This window comes from Kogia breviceps, chromosome 11 (assembly GCF_026419965.1).
Source record: "Kogia breviceps isolate mKogBre1 chromosome 11, mKogBre1 haplotype 1, whole genome shotgun sequence".
In the NCBI taxonomy this organism is placed as follows: Eukaryota; Metazoa; Chordata; class Mammalia; order Artiodactyla; family Physeteridae; genus Kogia; species Kogia breviceps.
This window is the reverse complement of record NC_081320.1, coordinates 12,569,481-12,590,042: the sequence shown is the minus strand read 5'-3', so window position 1 is coordinate 12,590,042 and position 20,562 is coordinate 12,569,481. Positions and strand designations below refer to the sequence as shown.

The following is a 20,562-nucleotide window of genomic DNA, read 5'->3' as shown; positions in this document are numbered from 1 at the left end:
TTACTTGTTAAAATGAACAAATGAATTACAACCCAACTACTCTATTAAACAAAGCCTTATTCAAATTAAAAGTGACCTCCTGGGGACTCAGAAGAACCCTTTTATTTGGGAAAATGACTCCAGGAACACAAGGACATTTGGCAAAGACCAAGGAAGCCCTCACTTTGGGAATACTCACACCAGCATTTCTTGTTGGGGGATCACAAAGGTATTTGTCAGGGATGAGGAACCCTTTACAACCTCCTCTCTAAACTACACTTGATACCTGTCTCCCTGTTCCTTCTGAGACCCAGCCTGCCTTTCGGCTTAGAGACTAGCAGGCGGGAAGTTCCAGTGACTGCATCAGGCTACACCATCTTCCTCCCTTCCCTTAGCTGTGACTGGGGTCTGGGAAGTATTCAAAGAAAATATGTTCAAAACAGAGTTTACAGGGGTACAGTGAAAAGGACACCTCATACACTATCTGCAGAATATTAATTAACACACCTCCATGAAAGCAACCTGGCAATAAATGTTTACTACCACTTAATGGTTCTATTTAAATTTCATCCACCCCAGGGCAGATGTAAATGCAGACAGAGATTTGTACATAGGGATGGTTTTCACAGTGATATTCCTAACAGCAAAATGTCTAAGTCACTAAAACATCCAAAACAAATGTCTCCCTTCCTAAACTCGCTTTTAATAGGTAACACATTCACAGGATTCAAAAAGAAGTATACAGGCAAGCTTCCCTCCTGTCTATCCCTTATCTGCCCAGTCCCCACCAGTCACTTCCCCTCTACCTACCGCCCCCAAAACTATTGGCTTCCTGTACATCCTTTCCAGAGCTCTTTATATAAACATAAGCAAATATATAGCTATCTTTCCTTCCTTTACACACTATACACACATTTCTGCCCCTGGCTTTTTTCACTTAAGAGATTCTTTTTTAACTCTTACCTATCTAAAAATGCCTGGGCTTCCCTGGTGGCGCAGTGGTTGAGAATTCGCCTGCCGATGCAGGAGACACGGGTTCGTGCCCCGGTCCGGGAAGATCCCACATGCCGCGGAGCAACTAAGCCCGTGAGCCATGGCCACTGAGCCTGTGCGTCCGGAGCCTGTGCTCCGCAACGGGAGAGGCCACAACAGTGAGAGGCCCGCATACCGCAAAAAAAAAAAAAAATTAAAAAATAAAAAATAAAAAAATGCCTAATTTCTTTTATATGAATAACTTTATGGCCAGAAACATGATTTGTGGGTCACAGCTATTTTTCATCCAAACTGTAAATGTTGATGTATTGTCCTCCAGGGCTGAGCGTTATAGAAAACAAGCTCTTTAAGCTGTAATGTGCTTTTTTTCCCTACCTAAATACTTATACTATTTTTCCCTTATCTTGAAATTCAAGATGTCTAAGTATAGGGTTCTATTAAAAAATTTCTTTAATTAAATAAAAAATAAAATTTACGCATAAAAAAGAAAACACTTGAATAATGCAAACAACTCAAGAAGTCTAAAAGGATACTGTACAACAGTAAAATAAAGGCCAGTTCCTGTGACTGGTCTCTGATATAACCTTCCAAAGATAAACTAATCCATCAGTTCTCAAAGTGTGGTCTATGGATCCCTGGGGACCCCAACACCCTTTCAGGAGGTCTACAAAGTCAAGACTGTTTTCATAATAAAAGACATGATTTGTCTTTTCACTGTGTTGACATTTGCACTGCTGAACCTTAGCATGAACCAAGGCAGCAGAACTGAACCATACTAGTAGTAATTATGTTCTTCAATGAAAGGAAGGAAGAAAGGGAGGGAGGGAGGCAGGCAGGCAGGAAGGGAAAAAGGAAGGAAGGAAGACAGTTTCACTTAAAATGTCCTTGCTGATGCAGCAAAAATTATTAATTTTATTATATCTTCCCTCTTAGGTATGCAGTTTTTAATATTCTGTGTGACAAAATGGGCAGTATTCATAAAGCATTTCTGCTCCACACTGAAGTACAATGGTTGTCTCAAGAGAAAGCATTTGTGCAATTGTCTGAGTTACTATATGAACCAGATGCTTTTTTCATAGAGCACCATTTTGACTTGAAAGAACAACTGGTAGACCAACTGTGGTTATTCATACTTGGATACTTGACAGATATTTTCTTAAAGATGAACAAAGTGAGAATGGAACTTCAAGGAAGACGGATAGTATTTGTTGCCAAAAATAAAAGTTGAGCTTTGAAGTGAATGTCAGAATTTTGGAAAATTTGTGATATTAACCAGAGTGATTTTTTTTTTTTTTTTTTTTTTTTTTTTTTTGGCGGTACACGGGCCTCTCACCGCTGTGGCCTCTCGCGTTGCGGACCACAGGCTCTGGACGCGCAGGCCCAGCGGCCATGGCTCACAGGCCTAGCCGCTCTGCAGCACGTGGGATCTTCCCAGACCGGGGCACGAACCTGTGTCCCCTACACTGGCAGACGGATTCCCAACCACTGCGCCACCAGGGAAGCCCAACCAGAGTGATTTTTTAAATACTATATAGTGAATCGTGACAACTTTTGGAAAAGATGCATAACTTAGGGAACCAATAGTTTCCAAATGACCAATGCACAATTTTATAAAGGGTCAAAGGTCCATTCAATGTGCAAAATGGACCAACGGATGTTAAAGTAACAGAATACAAAATGTTCACTGCTATGGTTTTAGATTCAGGGCAAATGACTCTTCAGAAACTTTTGCTTATTGTATTTTGATACGCTGTCAAAGAAGAGAATGCCCACAACTACCTGAAAATGGTATTGAAATATTCCTCCTTTTCCAACTGCCTATCTAAGTGAAGTCAGATTTTCTTCATATACTTCAACCAAAATAACATAGTGCAAGGGATTAAATGCAAAAGCAGATATGAAATCTCTTTTAAGTCAGACAGTAAAGAGTTTTACAAAAATGTAAGTAAATGCCACTCTTCTCACTAGTTTTCTTTCAGAAAATATTTATTTTTCAGAAAATATCTTGAAGATGTGATAGATTTAATATTGTCATTTTTAACTGAATTAAAAATTTTACAAATGTCTGTTTTAATCTCTAATATGGCAAATACTGATGGATAAAATTCCTTAAGAAAAATTCTTGAGCTCTCTATCATGTTTACAAGTATAAGCAGGCATTGATCAGAAAGTCTGAGAACCGCTGACCTAAGCATATGTAAGCTTGTGAATACCGTCAGCGTAGTGGTGGCCAGGGATGCTGTGCGGAAGCTCCCAGGATGCCCTGCTCCCACCACTCTTGCAGTCTCTGTTCAGTTTATGGAGCTTTTCCTTGGAAGACTAAGCATCCCACAACATAGCAACATAGCTCAGCCTGTCCACCTTTATTTCCTGCCATGGTACGTTCTGGAAGCTGCCTGTGGATTACTGTAGAGAACAGCTTAGAACACTACCTCCAGCTGGCTATGAAAACAGTTCCTGCACAGTTCACACAGGGTGAATGACAATTAAGTTTGGGAGGAGGACATTCAAAATCTCATTCTAAGTTTCTGGTTGCTGTCAGGTTCCGGTTCAGAGGGTGAGCACATTTCATGCATCTTTAGTATTTTTCTTCCTCCACACCCCAATCCAGGTTGTGGCATTGTACCCTAGCTGTGTTGCCTGTGGAACACTTCTGCCAGTTTTCATCATTTTCAGCTTTTATTTTATTGGGTATTTAAAACGCAGCATGGATGGAGATTCATGGCGCACATCTAGCTTGCTGCCATCCTAATTAAAAATCTATTTGTCCCTCAAAAGGAAAAACGAAAGGCTCACCTGTTCTGGGCTCATATACAGCTTGGTGCCCACTTGTCCTGTGTGCCTGGCGTACCCTGGCATTGGGGTCAGAACTAGCTGGTCTTCTTCATCCTGGTCCATTGCAGTCACCAATCCAAAGTCTCCAACCTTGACCACATCATCCACTGTAAAGAATATGTTGGAAGGCTGGAAAAAAATGAAACAGACAAAAGCACGGTGGGTGTGTATGGAGAAGGAGAGAAAGTGAAGAGAATTATTTAAATGACTTACAGAAAATAAATACAAGACACTAGATATTCTCAAGCATGTTTCTCTTTACAATGGGCTAATATGAAAATAAAAACAATCCTTCGATGCTAGACAAGTACTGTCAGTAAAGAAGAGGCAAGGGTAGCAAAGGGAGTATTTATTGAACATCTATGTATTTATTTAAATTTTATTTGTTAATTTTTTTGGCTGTGTTGGGTCTTCATTGCTGTGCACGGGCACTTGCTAGTTGCGGTGAGCGGGCACTACTCTTTGTTGTGGTGCCAGGCTTCTCATTGCAGTGGCTTCTCTTGTTGCGGCTCTAGGCTCTAGGCACAAGGGCTTCAGTAGCTGTGGCTCGCGGGATCTAGAGCGCAGTCTCAGTAGTTGTGGCGCACGGGCTTGGTTGCTCCGCGGCATGTGGGATCTTCCAGGACCAGGGCTCGAACCCATGTCCCCTGCACTGGCATGTGAATTCTTAACCACTGTGCCACCAGGGAAGTCCCTGAACATCTATTTAAATAAATCCTTAGAGATTCACATTCCCTAGGGTCTAGGGTACTTAAACCTCAATCTCATTATTCTATATACTCTCCCTTGGCAAGCTCCTCTACATTTATGACCTAAGCCATGATAATAATAATAATAATAATAATAGCAAATGCACATGTAACACTTGCAGTGAGCCAGAAGCTGATCTAAGTAGTTCATTACTATTAACTCATGTAATACAATGCTTTTAGTCCTATTGGTCGCTCATTTCACAGATGTGAAAACTGAGGTCCAGAGAAGTTAAGTAAGTTGCCCAAGGTTACCCAGCTAGTAAGGGGTGGAGCAGGGATTCAAACCCAGGCAGTCTGGCTCCGTGAGAAAAGGACTTCTGCTCCACTGCCATGTGTCCAATTCTTGCCCTACAGTAGCTAATCACTACTATTTGGTGAATGAACAAAACAGACTGATCTTTGGGCTTGTGTCTAAGAGGGGAATGTAGGCTATCAAGGAGAATAAGAGCTCTTAACTACAATCTTGTGTTGCCTCTTCTAATACTCACAGGCTCCCATACACCCCACAACCCCCGTCCCGAGTTCTAAACTCTCATATGCAACCGTTCATAAGATACATCTAACCATGGGCTCCTCAAACCCAAAATCCCCTACATGAAATATATCGTCTTTCCCTAGAACCTACTCTCAGCCCACATGATCACCATTCATAGTCCTTGAAATAAGGGAAAAGGAAGTCATTTAGCTCACAAAATTGACTTTTCACTGGGCTTCAAATACTGCCAGACAAAAAAACATTTTATTTCAAAACTCCAAAGTGCCATCATACAGTCTGGACTTTGAAACAATGAAGTTATTGCATATAACCAACATCTATAGTGATACCCTCCTACTTTCCCTCAAATAACCTTGTAAGAGAGACAGGATTAGACTGCCTTAAATTTCACCTTTCCTCCCCTCTCCGTGCTCTGCTGTCAGCTATTATTTACCCAACACGAACATAATTTTTTTTTTTTTTTTTTGGTTCTCCAGCATCTTTCCATCCCCCTACGCTTCTACCAGAAGTATCCTGATGTGACTTTGAACTCTTTTCTTCTGGGCAGCAAGTCTGTGGTTCATACGGGATGTTATCTGGAGGATGCATCCAGAACTTGCACCCACCAATCAGCATAATCCCAGCCTCTGGCCAGGCAGCTAGTTTAGGGACGCATATGTGTTCCTGGCTTATCGATTAGAAGAAAACCAGGTAAATCAACTATACTCCAATAAAAATTAATTTTTTAAAAAAAAAGCTCATTTAAATGAAAAAAAAAAAAAAGAAAAAAAGAAAACCCAGGACTTCTGATCAATAGCAGGGGAAAGTGATACTTTTCTCCCCAACACCTCCAAAAGACTTAAAACATGGAGCCCTGAGAACTTCTGGTAGCTACGCTGAGACTGATATGTGACAAACACGTGACCAAAATACAAAAAGATTACAGGGCCTAGAAGGTTTAACATTAGGCTCAATGATAGGTCAGAATGAACAGAATACATAGCTTTTCAACTGGGAATATGTATATATGTAAAACACTGAATCACTTTGCTGTTCACCTGAAACTAACACAACATTTCAACTGTACTTCAATAAAAATAGTAAGTAAATAAATAAAATAAATGACTTTAATAGAAAAAAAAAAACCACATGGAAACCCTTGGATGATTTTCCACAGAAACAGACCTTGAGGTCCCTGTGCATGAGCCCTTTGCCGTGCAGAAACTCCACCGCCTCTGCGATCTGCAGGAAGATGTGCAGACACGCGCTCCTCTCTCTCTCCTCAATGGTGCAGCGGCTATTTAGCCAGTCTTTGAGGTTTTCCTTTCTGCACAGCTGCATCTGGATGTAAAGATACACCTTTGGTGAACTGGGTTGGAGTTTTTCCACAGAGTTTTTAGTGAGATCTAAACTTAAAGTGGTTGGTCTTGAAGGAGAAATAGACAAAGTAGGTTCCGAGGAAGACTTGCTACTGGAATGCTGGACTGCAGTTAGTTTATCAGCACAATGGTTGCCAACAGGCGGTCGGTTCGTTTTGGGCTCTTTGCTGGATGCGTTATCACAGCCGGAATCTTCAAATACTATAGAAGAGGAGGTTCGCTCCCTTGACCTTACATAAGGGGAAGCTTCAGCAGGACAAAGTTCAAAGGAGTGTCCCTCATCACTGCCATTCCTAGTCCCGTCTTCCCCCTCGCAGTCTGTAAGGCAGCTGTCCTGGAGGTTGCACACCGCGTCCACCGACTCACTCGTGTCTCTGTGGTCCGTTCCGGAAAATTCCGGCGGAGAGAACTGGCTCTTGGATGAACCTGTCTGGCCACAGGAAATCCCGACCGAAAAAGACCTACTGCTTCGTGGAGAAGGGGCTATGATTTCAATGCGTTCCTTTGTAGAGAAAGGATCCATTCTGCATATTTTAACGGATGGCGCATCCGCGGGACTAGGAGAGCTGAGCGGCCAGTCTGTGCTAAGAGTGGGAGAAGTACAAAGGGATGAGAGTGAATATGTGTTGATTAAATTATGTGAACTACATCCTTTGTTTGCTCATTTATTGACTTATTTTTATTGAAGTACAGTTGACTTAACAGTGTTGTAACTACATGCTCTGTCTCCAAAGCTTCAACTACAATAAAGCCAGTTACCAAATGACAACATAGAAATTCAATGAAAACATGCCACAGGAGACAAAGAACATCACAGTCCATCCATTCCTTAATTGGAAATCTTGGTTTTAAACTGGAAACAGTTATCTGGGACTGTCAAGCCCAGAACAGCCAAGGCCTATGTGCAAAACTCAAAGCACAAAGGAAGACCAAGGCCAGATCCCCTTGGTGGCTGTGATTCAGAAGCCCCCATCCAAATTAGGGCTTGAGACACAGGGTCACTTCACCTGGTCCTTCTGTGGTTTGGCTACTGGCTGTGTATATAAATGTCACTGTAACTAGGTACCTCATGTGGATCTAGGGCTGTGTTTGGTACTTTTAGGCAGGAATTTTACTCCAGCTCTTTACTAAACAGTCTATTTGTAGCCTGCTTCCTTTTTGTTCTCATTAAGTAGCTTTTAAAAGGGCCTTCCTTCCTAGAGAATAGCATATTTAACATGGGAATTATCTTCAGGTTGCCTAAGTTCATGGTTTTTTTTTTTCTTTTTGGTTTTTGGCCTCGCTCTGTGGCTTGTGAGATCTTAGTTTCCCACCCAGGGATCGAACCTGAACCCTTGGCAGTGAAAGCAAGGAGTCCTAACCACTGGACCACCAGGGAATTCCCATAAGTTCATGTATTTTTTTATTTTTGATGTGGACCATTTTTTAAAGTCTTTATTGAATTTGTTACAATATTGCTTCTGTTTTATGTTTTTGGGGTTTTTTTTTTTTTGACTGCGAGGCATGTGGAAACTTAGCTCCTGGACCAGAGATTGAACCCACACCTCCTGCACTGGAAGGCAAAGTCTTAACCACTGGACAACCTGGGAAGTCCCAAGTTCTTGTAGTTTTAACTGCAAATAGTTTAAAACTACTTTAGAAAGGAGTTGTAAATTGTTAACTACTAAGAAACTAAATGAAAATTTAAAATAAAAAATGGAGACAAAAGCAGACAATATCTCCTATTGAGAAAGGCTACTGTAAATCCTTCAGTGAATTATAAGTCATAGAGCTCTATCTACCAATGATTTTAGAAATTCATGTTTTGGACAAAAAAGAAAAAAAGTTCATGTTCTATAAACTAAATCAACTTTTCACTTAACAAGTGACTAGAGAACGTTCCAAAACATGATGACAGAAACAGTAATCTGCCGTTATTTTTCTTTTAAAAAAATCACCTCTAAAGTTATAGAAAGGATATTTTGTTCATGTAAGCTAAAAACTAGCCTGAAATAAATACTAGTTTTTAAGTCTATGTCTAACCAAGTTACCTTTCATCTTTCAGCCAAATTTCATCCATTTTTTCTTGCCACTTCTCTGGTGGTGCTTCCAACCAAGCATTGAAATATCTAACAATTCCTGGGTGTTCAAGTTTGGCTAAGGCTTTAACTTCTCGCATTACCTTTTCCCGAGCCAGTTCCCTGAAACAGAGAAACAATGAAGACACTGAAGGTTGCTCTGATCTGAAGAAGCAATCATATCCAAAGACAGTACAAAGCAATAAAATAAAATTCTCCCTTGTTCTAAAATTGGAAACAGACGAGTCAGCCTAGTGGCATAATCCTAAGAAGCCAAAGAGTAAGTAAGTCTTGTATTAGAAAAAAAATATGTATTTATAGTATTTCTTTTTTCTTCTAGAAATAAATGCTTACAAGTACATGTATCCATTCAGATAAAGAGTTCTTAGCTAACTAAAAATGACTACAGACCCTTGAAGATAATTGCTTAATGCTTGTTAATTAGTAGGGGGATGAATAGGTGGAAGTGAAGTATTCAGAAAAGAGAGCTCAGCCTGGCAGCTCGGGAGGATGGAGAAGGACCAGCCCGACAAGGTACATACAACAATCCAAAAGGCTTGTACGAGCACCTTTGTCTGTTTAAAGCCTCAACTACTGAATATCATAGGCAAATGATGTTTAACCAGAAAAGCATCTGGATTTGATCTTCTGCTTTGACAGCTTTTCTGATGGATCTAAAGCTCACATTCTAGGGATCCCACCATCACCTGAAACAACATAATAAATATAAGTTATATCCTCTTCCATCCCCAAGAGACAGTCAGCTACTCCCACTTTTCTCTCTGTGTTTCACTACTGTTAATGGTCCCACCCTGAGAATCCTGGTAGGTTTCTGAATTTTCCATATTCAGTGACCAAATCCTATCAGCTCCCCCTTTTTCATTCCTGATACTCATTCCTTCCTCATCCATCTCCACTTCTGCTGCACTAATGCTCTGTATCTTAGGATGGAACTTCTGCAAAAAAAAAAAAAAAAAAAAAAATCTAATGAAAAATCTCCTCTTACTACATACCACCTCCACTTTGATCACGCCACTCTTCTGCCCAAAGGCACAGCTGTCTATGGGATAAAATCTAATCTAAACTCCTCTGCTTGGCATTTAAGGTGCTAGAACCCATCTTTGCCATCTTTCTTCCATACTCCCCTTCATTCTCTCTCTTTTTTTTTTTTTTGGCTGCACAGTGAGTGTGGCTTGTGGGATCTTAGTTCCCCAACCAGGGACTGAACCCATGCCCGCGGTGTTGGAAGGGCGGTCTTAACCACTGGACCGCCAGGGAAGTCCCTCCCCTCCATTCTTACCCTTGCTCCACTTGTGCCAGAATCCTCACTAACCTCTACATCCCCTGCGAATGTTTGCCTAGAGCCTATGCTCAGGCCATTTCATGTACTTGGCCATCCCTCCCCTACATGTGTGTCCACCAAGGGACAGGTTATCCTTGAACATGGCGCAGACAACGCTACCACCACAAGGCTTGCCTTCCTTGACTGCCTTGTGGCTACCTCTGCACTTTCTTCATGAGAAGCTATTTACTAAACTAAACCACAGGTCAAAATCTTCCTGGCTTTGCAGTTATTTGAGTATATATACAAAAGTCTCAAATAGTTACAGATTCTTGAGGGCAGAAGCCTTTCTTAATTTTATATCCTATGTGGTACTTTGTACATATGAATATTTAAGCTACTCAAAAATTATATATCAAAGAAAAGAATTAGTCCCATAGTACTCAGACTGTCCCACTCCTATGTCCCTATCTGTTGGACAGCATGTTTAACTGCTAATTAGGAAGACAGCCCAGAAATCAGTGCACATTTAATCAAGAATCCACAGGAGGCTTCCACAATCGATGAAAAGGACGGTGTTACTGCAAGCCCATCATCTTAAGCATCACACTGTTCTGAGCACAAAATTCCACTTCTAGGAATCTATACTAAGGAAACAGACATGATCAAAATTTTATATAAAAGATGAACAATGCCAAGTTTTTTTTTTTTTTTTTTTTTTGGCCGTGCCGAGAGGCATGCGGGATCTTAGTTCCCTGACCAGGGATCAAACCCATGCCCCCTGCAGTGGAAGAACGGAATCCTAACTAATGGACCGCCAGGGAAGTCCCCAAAGTTATTTTTAATTGCAACAAGTTGGAAACCTAAATATTTAAAAATAAGAAATGGTTAAATAAGATGTGGCACAAGTATTAATTGGACTATTTTCCAGTCATAAAACACTTTCAATATATGTTAGCATTTCAATAACATACTCTTAATAGCAAGGAAAATACTGAAAATACAATGAAAGAAGCAGTAGCCAAAACTGTATTGTATTGATAACTGTGCTACCAACTAGGTAAATTTATGACCAGAAAAAAAAAAAAAAAATCAAAAGAAAATACCCTAAAATGTTAGAAGTGTTTATTACTGGGTAGAGTAGACACAGATTGGTTTTTCTTTTAATACTATTCCTTATTTTCCACAATAAAAATAGATTATTTTTAAATGGTGCTATGTATTAAAGTCTATAGTTATTAAAATTCACTATGGGAATGCCCTGAGTTGTTAAGAATCAAAAACAAGGACATATTTTTTAAGAAGATACAAACCAGTCAAAGTAGATGACATTTTTAAAAGATAGCTAGTGGGGCTTCCCTGGTGGCACAGTGGTTGAGAGTCCGCCTGCCGATGCAGGGGACACGGGTTCGTGCCCCGGTCCCGGAAGATCCCACATGCTGCGGAGCGGCTGGGCCCGTGAGCCATGGCCGCTGAGCCTGCGTGTCTGGAGCCTGTGCTCTGCAACGGGAGAGGCCACAGCAGTGAGAGGCCCGCGTACCACAAAAAAAAAAAAAAAAAAAAAAAAAAAAAAAAGATACCTAGTTACCTGGTAGCACTGAGAACATAAGATTCAGAAGGTCAGAAACTATGTTTTCTATAGTCTCTATGGAGTATAGTAAGGACATATTGCCTATGAGATTAGATAATATAGTCCTAAACCCAAGTTTAGTAGAAGTACCATCCATTACCTGTTGGGGAGACGGATTCTCTTGATAGCGTAATTGCAGTCATCAACTTTGTTTCTAGCTTCAAAGACAACCCCAAACCCTCCACGACCCAGGCACTGAATCGGTTCAAAATCTGTTAGATAGCTTAAAAAAAAAAAAAAAAGTAAATTTTAAAAAGTTTGTAATAGTTTTAAATTTGGTACTAATAGTCAGTTCAATCTTATTTTATGATATGTAAAAATGTATAGACTAAGTTTCTAGAACTTATTTTAATAGAGTGCAGTTTAAATTCTAATAGCATTCTTTGCTTTTCTGTCTGTATAAATGAAGCAAACACATTTTAATTTTGCCCCTAGGAATTTTATAAAAAATTTAAAAAATTCTGCTTAATGGGGAATCACTTGTTAATCACTTATTCTTACAGCAATTTTAGTACTGTTCTGTCCTATCCAATACTTTCCATCATCCATCAAAACAGTTTATCCTTAATTCTCTAACCTGTTACCTCTTGTGGCATTCTGTATTCAAGTAGAAAATGTATTTTAATCTTATGCCAGTGCCTGTATATTTTATGGAAAAGATTTAATCAGTCCCGTTACATTTAGGTACGTTTTTAGCCAGAAATCTCTCTAGGAACCAAAGCTATCTGAAATTCGCTGGGGTTCCTCAGGGGTCAGCGTGCTCAGCACCACAGGTATTTGGACAGAAGCTAACTCACCATCTGGCACTTACAGATGGACCTCCACTTTGTAGCCTATTTGCCCTGTGGACCTCTCTGATCTGCTCTGTATATTCCAGCCAACTTGCACCAGGCCCTCTCTTCAGGGCTTTTGCCTGCTATTTGCTCAAGTGGGATGCCCTACACTTCTCTGGACTTAATAAAAAAACTCTATTTTTCTTGCATTCTGCTCATCTCACCACCTCTATAAGGCCTTCCTAGACCCCTATCTTAATGTTCTTATAGCACTTTGCACATACTACTTGGAACTGTTTAAACTTAGTCTCAATATTTTGCAGCTTTCTTTATAAGCAGCTTTCTCTCTCCATTGCTACTGACTGCAGGAAAGAATTCGTTTTTCTCTTTGTATTTCCAAAGCCTGGGCTCACCTGGCAAATAGAAGGTCTAACAAATATCCATCGAATAATGCATGAATTAATAAATGAATGAATGCATGCATGTGTGCTGTGGAAGACATTCTTCTAGCCATGTGAGGGGGAGTTGAATTAGATGATCTTTGGTGTCCCTTATAAGGCTAACTTTATTACTTTATGCCTTGTAGACTCATATTAATTTAGCGGTTGGCTCAGCTGGTTAGAGCATGGTGTTAAGGAGGAGAGACAATAGATCCCAACCCTCCATGGGCCAATTACCTTCACAGAGAATGAAGAGTAATGATCTGTATCCCTAAGAATAGCTAGGCAAGGTACTTGAGTACAAATCCATCTCCCCAACTGCAAAAGCCCATGAAGTTCTTGTCCTACTCCTGGAGAGCCAATTGAATTATCTTCCTACATTAAAGAAAACACTCATATGAAAATGGATATATCTTTTGAAAGGAGAAACATCTTATATATGATTACAGATTTTATAAATATAAGTATCATCTTGCCTCAGGTCCCAACTTAGGACTTAAATTCATGACTGAATCCAGAGCTCATGCTCTTAATAATGCCTAGAACATGGTAGGCAATCAATATACATCAGGTATTATACAGAGCTCCTGTATTTTTAAAAACAATCAGCTGTTCTCTTCATAGTGAATAAAATGGAAGGAAAATTGAGTCTAATTCAATTTTAGAGTACATTATTCCAATTCTCTTCACAACAGCCTTACAAATATATGCTTAATCACCATAACCCACTCACCCTCCCATCTCCACCTGTCTCTTACTTATTCATGGTTTATTATGACGCCCTCTTGAATCATCACAGCCAGAGTTAGTTACTTATAGCTCATGGCTTTTTTCCTCATATGTTTATGTTTTCTCTAGTATCACCGTCCCCTGTAGACATTAAGCTCCTCCAGGGGATAGGACCAGTCTTTTTATTTCTCCCAAAGCCTGAGATACTGCACACAGTTGTTCAGAAAGATGCTGAATGAACAATGAATGGCTTGGGTAGTGAATTGCCCATGGAGTTGATGGGCCTCTCTCCTCTCCCTCACTGTAAGTCAGCATTTTTATTAGCAAGGGTATTAAAGCCCTTACCACTTGCTAGTCACCTAGTACGTTTTGCTAAAACATACGGATTACAGCCAATTCTCAATTTTTGAGTAGATTAAGTCCATAGATAATCAAAATAACTCACATTTTAGCTGTAATTTTCAATCTTTTCTGTCATAAAGCCACTTCCCTAGATATTAAGCAGTAAGGTTCATACAGAGCTTCTCCTTGTCCCTGTATCATGAAAGTACTAAGCATGATATCAAAACAAAGGGGAAAAGTAGCAATAATCCATGTAAGAAAATTGAACTGCAGCACCATTTCTTGTCCCACAAAGCATCAAAATCTGTACACCTGACAGATTTGCTTACATATTTTCTACTTTTATTTTACTTCTAAATTATTTGAATTGGCTGCTTTTTAAGTAACCCAACTCCCTCTTCTGTTTTTAAAAATGATCTATTCTACTGGTGTATTTCTCCCCTGTTTTCTGCTGCTTATTTTAGACAGAATAAGGATGAAATAAATAATTGAGGATTAAGTAACATAGGAGATTTATGCCATATTCCAATACCATAAAAATTATTATTTGGTATTAATGCCAAGCCCAGTACATGGTAGACCCTCAATAACTACGTCATCGGAATAAAAACTCATTTGGTGGCTGTAATTCTTTTTTTTCTTTTCCTTCCAGTTTTATTGACAAATAATTGACATACAGGGTGGCTATAATTCTAAACTTTTATAACACTCTACTTCTATCCCTCTTCTATACCACCTTGAATCAGTTTAAGTAACTTGAGGGATATGTCTGTTTTATTTACCTAGTCATACATTTTTTTTTAAAAAAAATTAAACAATATCTTAGTTTAGAGGTTGTTTCTTCTTTCTTAAGTGAAATACAGTCAGCATACAATATTATGTAAGTTTCGGGTGTACTACATAATGATTTGACATTTGTATACATTATGAAATGATCACCACTATAAGTCTAGTAATCATCTGTCCCCATAGAAAGTTACTGCAATATTATTAACCACATTCCTTAAGTTGTATATTACAATCCCTGTGACTTATCATATAACTGGAGGTTTAGAAGCAGATGCTGAATGAACACCTATTCTATTCTTCACCTATTTCACCCACCACTTCCCCCCTCCCTTCTGAACCCATCCATTCGTTCTCTGTATCTAAGGCCATTTCTTCCTGGATTTGAACAGTTAGCACCAGAAGCTACAGCACACATACATTTTATGAAAAGCCTCATACCGTGATACATATCCAGAATTTTTTATGTCACTCCAGCTACTGTCATTAGCTTCTCCACTGACAGAATCATATTTATTTTCAGTTTGACACTGAGTTTCAGATTCTTTCCTTTGCTGATAAGGTGGGGGAGAAAAAAAATCACTCTCAGTACAAAGCTGAATTGAAGTTAGCTAACAATATTAGGCTATAAAATAACACTGAAGAAGAAATAATATTGAGAAAAATAAATGCATTATGAGAACATAAAACGACAGCGTTTCCTTTGTCAAAGGGAAAGGGAATGATCAGGGTGGAGCCAGACTGCAATGGGTCGAGGAGCGAAGGGGACAAGGACGTGGAAGCAAGAGTATGGGCAACAGGGATTTTAGGGTAAAACTTAAGGAAATGGACCCCTTGCTCCTCACACGCACACGTGCACACATACACCCTAAGTTTTCTATAGTCCCAACACTTCGGAAAAGCGATTCTAAAACATGTCTTACTCTGTGAGAATGAGGATGGAAGAGTCTGCGCACAATGAAAGTTGTTGCTACGATACAAAACAGAAGCGTTCCAACTATTTCTTTCCACCAGTGTAAGAGGAGAACGGGATCCTTTTTGCGGATATTCTTGCTGTAATTCGGGTGGTCGAGAAATCTGACTGTGATCTGTGTGCTCCGTTTGTTCCTTTCCCTCTTGTAGTATGGCAGGTAATAACCATTATCTTCAAAAACAAACATTAAAAGTGTTTTTTTTTAAAAAAGATAAACCAATATAGTTCCACCTTCAATTGCTAAAAATTATCTAATTTCCTATGACTTTCAACACTAATTCCTTTTCCTAAAGTTTCATCTCTTCTTTAGCACATTTCGACAGCCTCATTTACTCTACTTTTTCTTCTTTCTACACAAATATATTTTCCTTTATTCCATAAGCATCATACATTTTCTTTCTATTGAATAATAAGACTAAAAACAACGCTTAAGGGCTACTCCATTCATTATCTCATTAATAATTCAATCCTTTAAATGCAAAAAAGAAAAAAAAAATAGACAGTACTCAAACCTCCTTTGAGGATTTGAAACTTTACTTTCATTTAGCATCAATAAAATACCAAATTTTACCATGACGAGGAGAACATCTCCACCGTGCTCTCTAGTTCCTTTCAGGCTGTCAAAATGAATTTGTCCTAGAAAGCAGCCTGTCCTTTTTACCTTATATTTTATACCACATGGGCAGATTACACAATTCTCTTTTACCTTGTATTTTGATCAATATCAGATAGACAGCTGTCTGTAGTTCAGAGCTCTCTGATTTTTGTTAAATCAATTTAAAATCTACAATAATTTCCCAGTTTTATCATCCAGGGTAAGTGATGAGGAATCTATGTTTTTGCCTAATGCAGATCTGAGCAATTTTTTTTTTATATCCAACTGTTCAAAAAACTTTCATATCTGAATATATCCTAATTTTAAATACACAGGAGTGTGTTTCACGTCAAATTTCACCTATTCTTGACTTTTGTACTCATTTTCCTCGTCTGAAAACAAAATTAAAATAACCCCACTTTATAGCATTTTCACATAGCTCTATGGGAAACACCTACCTTCTTCATTATACAGACTGATATTATATAGAATATATTATATAAGCTCATAATTAAATAAGAGCTAATAACAAGAACTAATGCTTATTGAACACTATTATCTGCCAGGCATGGTGCTAATTAAGACTGTGCATTATCTCATTTAGACCTTACAACAACCCAATAAATAGATATTAGGATTACTATATCTTTGTTTTACAGATGAAGAAACAGAGACACAGGTAAGTTAGGTGTGCCCAGCCTAGCAGGTGGCAAAACCCTGGCAATCTGTCTTTGAAGCCTTGTACCCTTGGCCACCATTCACAATATCTGCCTCCCAAGAAATTTATTTTCTACCCTCGAACTGACTACACTGTATTTGAATTCTATTAATTAATTTCAAATTAATAAACTAAAATAAACAGAAAAATAAAAACAGCATTTTCACTCTCTCTCTCTCCTCATAAGCGCTCTCTCTCTCTCTCCTCATAGTCTCTCTCTCCTCATAATCTCTCTCTCTCCTCATAATCTGTCTCCTCATAATCTCTCTCTCTCTCCTCATAATCTCTCTCCTCATAATCTCTCTCTCCTCATAATCTCTCTCTCTCCTCATAATCTCTCTCTCTCCTTATAATCTCTCTCTCTCCTCATAATCTCTCTCTCTCCTCATAATCTCTCTCTCTCCTCATAATTTCTCTCTCCTCATAATATCTCTCTCTCTCCTCATAATCTCTCTCTCTCTCCTCATAATCTCTCTCCTCATAATTTCTCTCTCCTCATAATCTCTCTCTATCTCATCATAATCTCTCACTCTCCTCATAATCTCTCTTTCTCCTCATAATTTCTCTCTCTCCTCACAATCACTCTCTCCTCATAATCTCTCTCTCTCCTCATAATCTCTCTCTCCTCATAATCTCTCTCTCTTTCCTCATAATCTCTCTCTCTCCTCATAATGTCTCCTCATAATCTCTTTCTCTCTCCTCATAATCTCTCTCCTCATAATCTCTCTCCTCATAATCTCTCTCCTCATAATCTCTCTCTCTCCTCATAATCTCTCTCTCCTCATAATCTCTCTCTCCTCATAATCTCTCTCCTCATAATCTCTCTCTCCTCATAATCTGTCTCCTCATAATCTCTCTCTCTTTCGTCATAATCTCTCTCTCCTCATAATCTCTCTCTCTCCTCATAATCTCTCTCTCCCCTCATAATCTCCCACTCCTTATAATCTCTGTCTCCTCATAATCTCTCTCTCCTCATGATCTCTCTATCCTCGTAATCTCTCTCCTCGTAATCTCTCTCTCCTCAATCTCTCCTCATAATCTCTCTCTCTCTCCTCATAATCTCTCTCTCATAATCTCTCTCTCCTCATAATCTCTCTCCTCATAATCTCTCTCTCCTCATAATCTCTCTCTCTCCTCATAATCTCTCTCTCTCCTCATAATCAATCTCTCTCCTCATAATCTCTCTCCTCATAATCTCTCTCTCTCCTCATAATCTCTCTCTCTCTCCTCATAATCTCTCTCCTCATAATTTCTCTCTCTCCTCATAATCTCTATCTCATCATAATCCCTCTTTCTCCTCATAATCTCTCTCTCTCTCCTCATAATCTCTCTCTCCTCATAATCTCTCTCTCTCCTCATAATCTCTCTTCTCATAATCTCTCTCTCCCCTCATAATCTCTCTCTCCTCATAATCTCTCTCTCCTCATAATCTCTCTCCCTCTCCTCATAATCTCTCTCTCTCCTCATAATCTCTCTCTCTCTCTCCTCATAAACTCTCTCTCTCCTCATAATCTGTCTCTCTCATAATATCTCTCTCTCTCCTCATAATCTCTCTCTCCTCATAATCTCTCTCTCTCCTCATAATCTCTTTCTCCTCGTAATCTCCCTCTCCTCATAATCTCTCTCTCTCTCATAATATCTCTCTCTCTCCTCATAAGCTCTCTCTCTCTCTCTCCTCATAGTCTCTCTCTCCTCATAATCTCTCTCTCTTTCCTCATAATCTCTCTCTCTCCTCATAATGTCTCCTCATAATCTCTCTCTCTCTCCTCATAATCTCTCTCTCCTCATACTCTCTCCTCATAATCTCTCTCTCTCTCCTCATAAGCTCTCTTTCTCTCTCTCCTCATAATCTCTCTCTCCTCATAATTTCTCTCTCCTCATAATCTCTCTCCTCATAATCTCTCTCTCTCCTCATAATCTGTCTCCTCATAATCTCTCTCTCTTTCCTCATAATCTCTCTCTCCTCATAATCTCTCTCTCTCCTCATAATCTCTCTCTCCTCATAATCTCTCTCTCCTCATAATCTCTCTCTCTCCTCATAATCTCTCTCTCACTCCTCATAATCACTCTCCTAATAATCTCTGCCTCTCTCCTCATAATCTCTCTCTCTCTCACTCCTCATAATCACTCTCCTAATAATCTCTGCCTCTCTCCTCATAATCTCTCTCTCTCCTCATAATCTGTCTTTCTCTCTCCTCATAATCTCTCTTTCTCTCTCCTCATAATCTCTCTGTCTCCTCATAATCTCTCTCTCTCTCCTCATAATCTCTCTCCTCATAATCTCTCTCTCTCCTCATAGTCTCTCTCCTCATAATCTCTCTCTCTTTCCTCATAATCTCTCTCTCTCCTCATAATCTCTCTCCTCATAATCTCTCTCCTCATAATCTCTCTCTCTCCTCATAATCTCTCTCTCCTCATAATATGTCTCCTCATAATCTCTCTCTCTCTCCTCATAATCTCTCTCCTCATAATCTCTCTCTCTCCTCATAATCTCTCTCTCCTCATAATCTCTCTCTCTCCTCATAATCTCTCTCTCCTCATAATCTCTCTCTCTCCTCATAATCTCTCTCCTCATAATCTCTCTCTCTCCTCATAATCTGTCTCCTCATAATCTCTCTCTTTCCTCATAATCTCTCTCTCCTCATAATCTCTGTCTCTCCTCATAATCTCTCTCTCCTCATAATCTCTCTCACTCCTCATAATCTCTCTCCTCATAATCTCTGTCTCTCCTCATAATCTCTCTCTCATAATATCTCTCTCTCCTCATAATCTCTCTCTCTCATCATAATCTCTCTCTCCTCTCATAATCTCTCTCTCCTCATAATCTCTCTTTCTCTCTCCTCATAATCTCTTTCTCTCTCCTCATAATCTCTCTCTCCTCATAATCTCTCTCTCTCCTCATAATCTCTCCTCATAATCTCTCTCTCTCCTCATAATCTCTCTCCTCATAATCTCTCTCTCCTCATAATCTCTCTCTTTCCTCATAATCTCTCTCTCTCTCCTATAATCTGTCTCCTCATAATCTCTCTCTCCTCATAATCTCTCTCCTCATAATCTCTCTCTCCTCATAATCTCTCTCTCTCCTCATAATATCTCTCTCTCATAATCTCTCTCTCCTCATAATCTCTCTCTCCTCATAATCTCTCTCCTCATAATCTCTCTCTCTCCTCATAATCTCTCTCTCCTCATAATCTCTCTCTCTCATAATCTCTCTCTCCTCATAATCTGTCTCCTCATAATCTCTCTCTTTCCTCATAATCTCTCTCTCCTCATAATCTCTCTCTCTCCTCATAATCTCTCTCTCTCCTCATAATCTCTCTCTCTCTCCTCATAATCTCTCTCCTCATAATCTCTCTCCTCATAATCTCTCTCTCTCCTCATAATCTCTCTCCTCATAATCTCTCTCTCTCCTCATAATCTCTCTCCTAATTTTTCTCTCTCCTCATAATCTGTCTCTATCTCATCATAATCTCTCACTCTCCTCAAAATCTCTCTCTCTCCTCATAATCTCTCTCTCTCTCCTCATAATCTCTCTCCTCATAATCTCTCTCCTCATAATCTCTCTCTCTCCTCATAATCTCTCTCCTCGTAATCTCTCTCTCCTCATAATCTCTCTCCTCATAATTTTTCTCTCTCCTCATAATCTCTCTCTCTCCTCATAATCTCTCTCTCTCCTTATAATCTCTCTCTCTCTCCTCATAATCTCTCTCTCTCCTCACAATCACTCTCTCCTCATAATCTCTCTCTCCTCATAATCTCTCTCCCTCTCCTCATAATCTCTCTCTCTCCTCATAGTCTCTCTCTCTCTCCTCATAAGCTCTCTC

General features: G+C 39.4%; 1 protein-coding gene across 3 annotated transcripts in view; it reads right to left on the bottom strand.

The window, feature by feature from the left end:
• EIF2AK3 (eukaryotic translation initiation factor 2 alpha kinase 3) overlaps positions 1–20,562 on the bottom strand; it is a 71,651-nt gene that overhangs the window by 10,688 nt on the left and 40,401 nt on the right. For all 3 annotated transcript variants that reach the window (XM_059079347.2, XM_059079348.2, XM_067007244.1), the window contains 6 exons: positions 15,376–15,596; positions 14,894–15,006; positions 11,483–11,605; positions 8,444–8,593; positions 6,220–6,997; positions 3,769–3,936 (listed from right to left, as the gene is read on the bottom strand). In XM_059079347.2, coding sequence (XP_058935330.1) covers positions 3,769–3,936; positions 6,220–6,997; positions 8,444–8,593; positions 11,483–11,605; positions 14,894–15,006; positions 15,376–15,596 — 1,553 coding nt within the window. The remainder of the gene's footprint in view (positions 1–3,768; positions 3,937–6,219; positions 6,998–8,443; positions 8,594–11,482; positions 11,606–14,893; positions 15,007–15,375; positions 15,597–20,562) is intronic.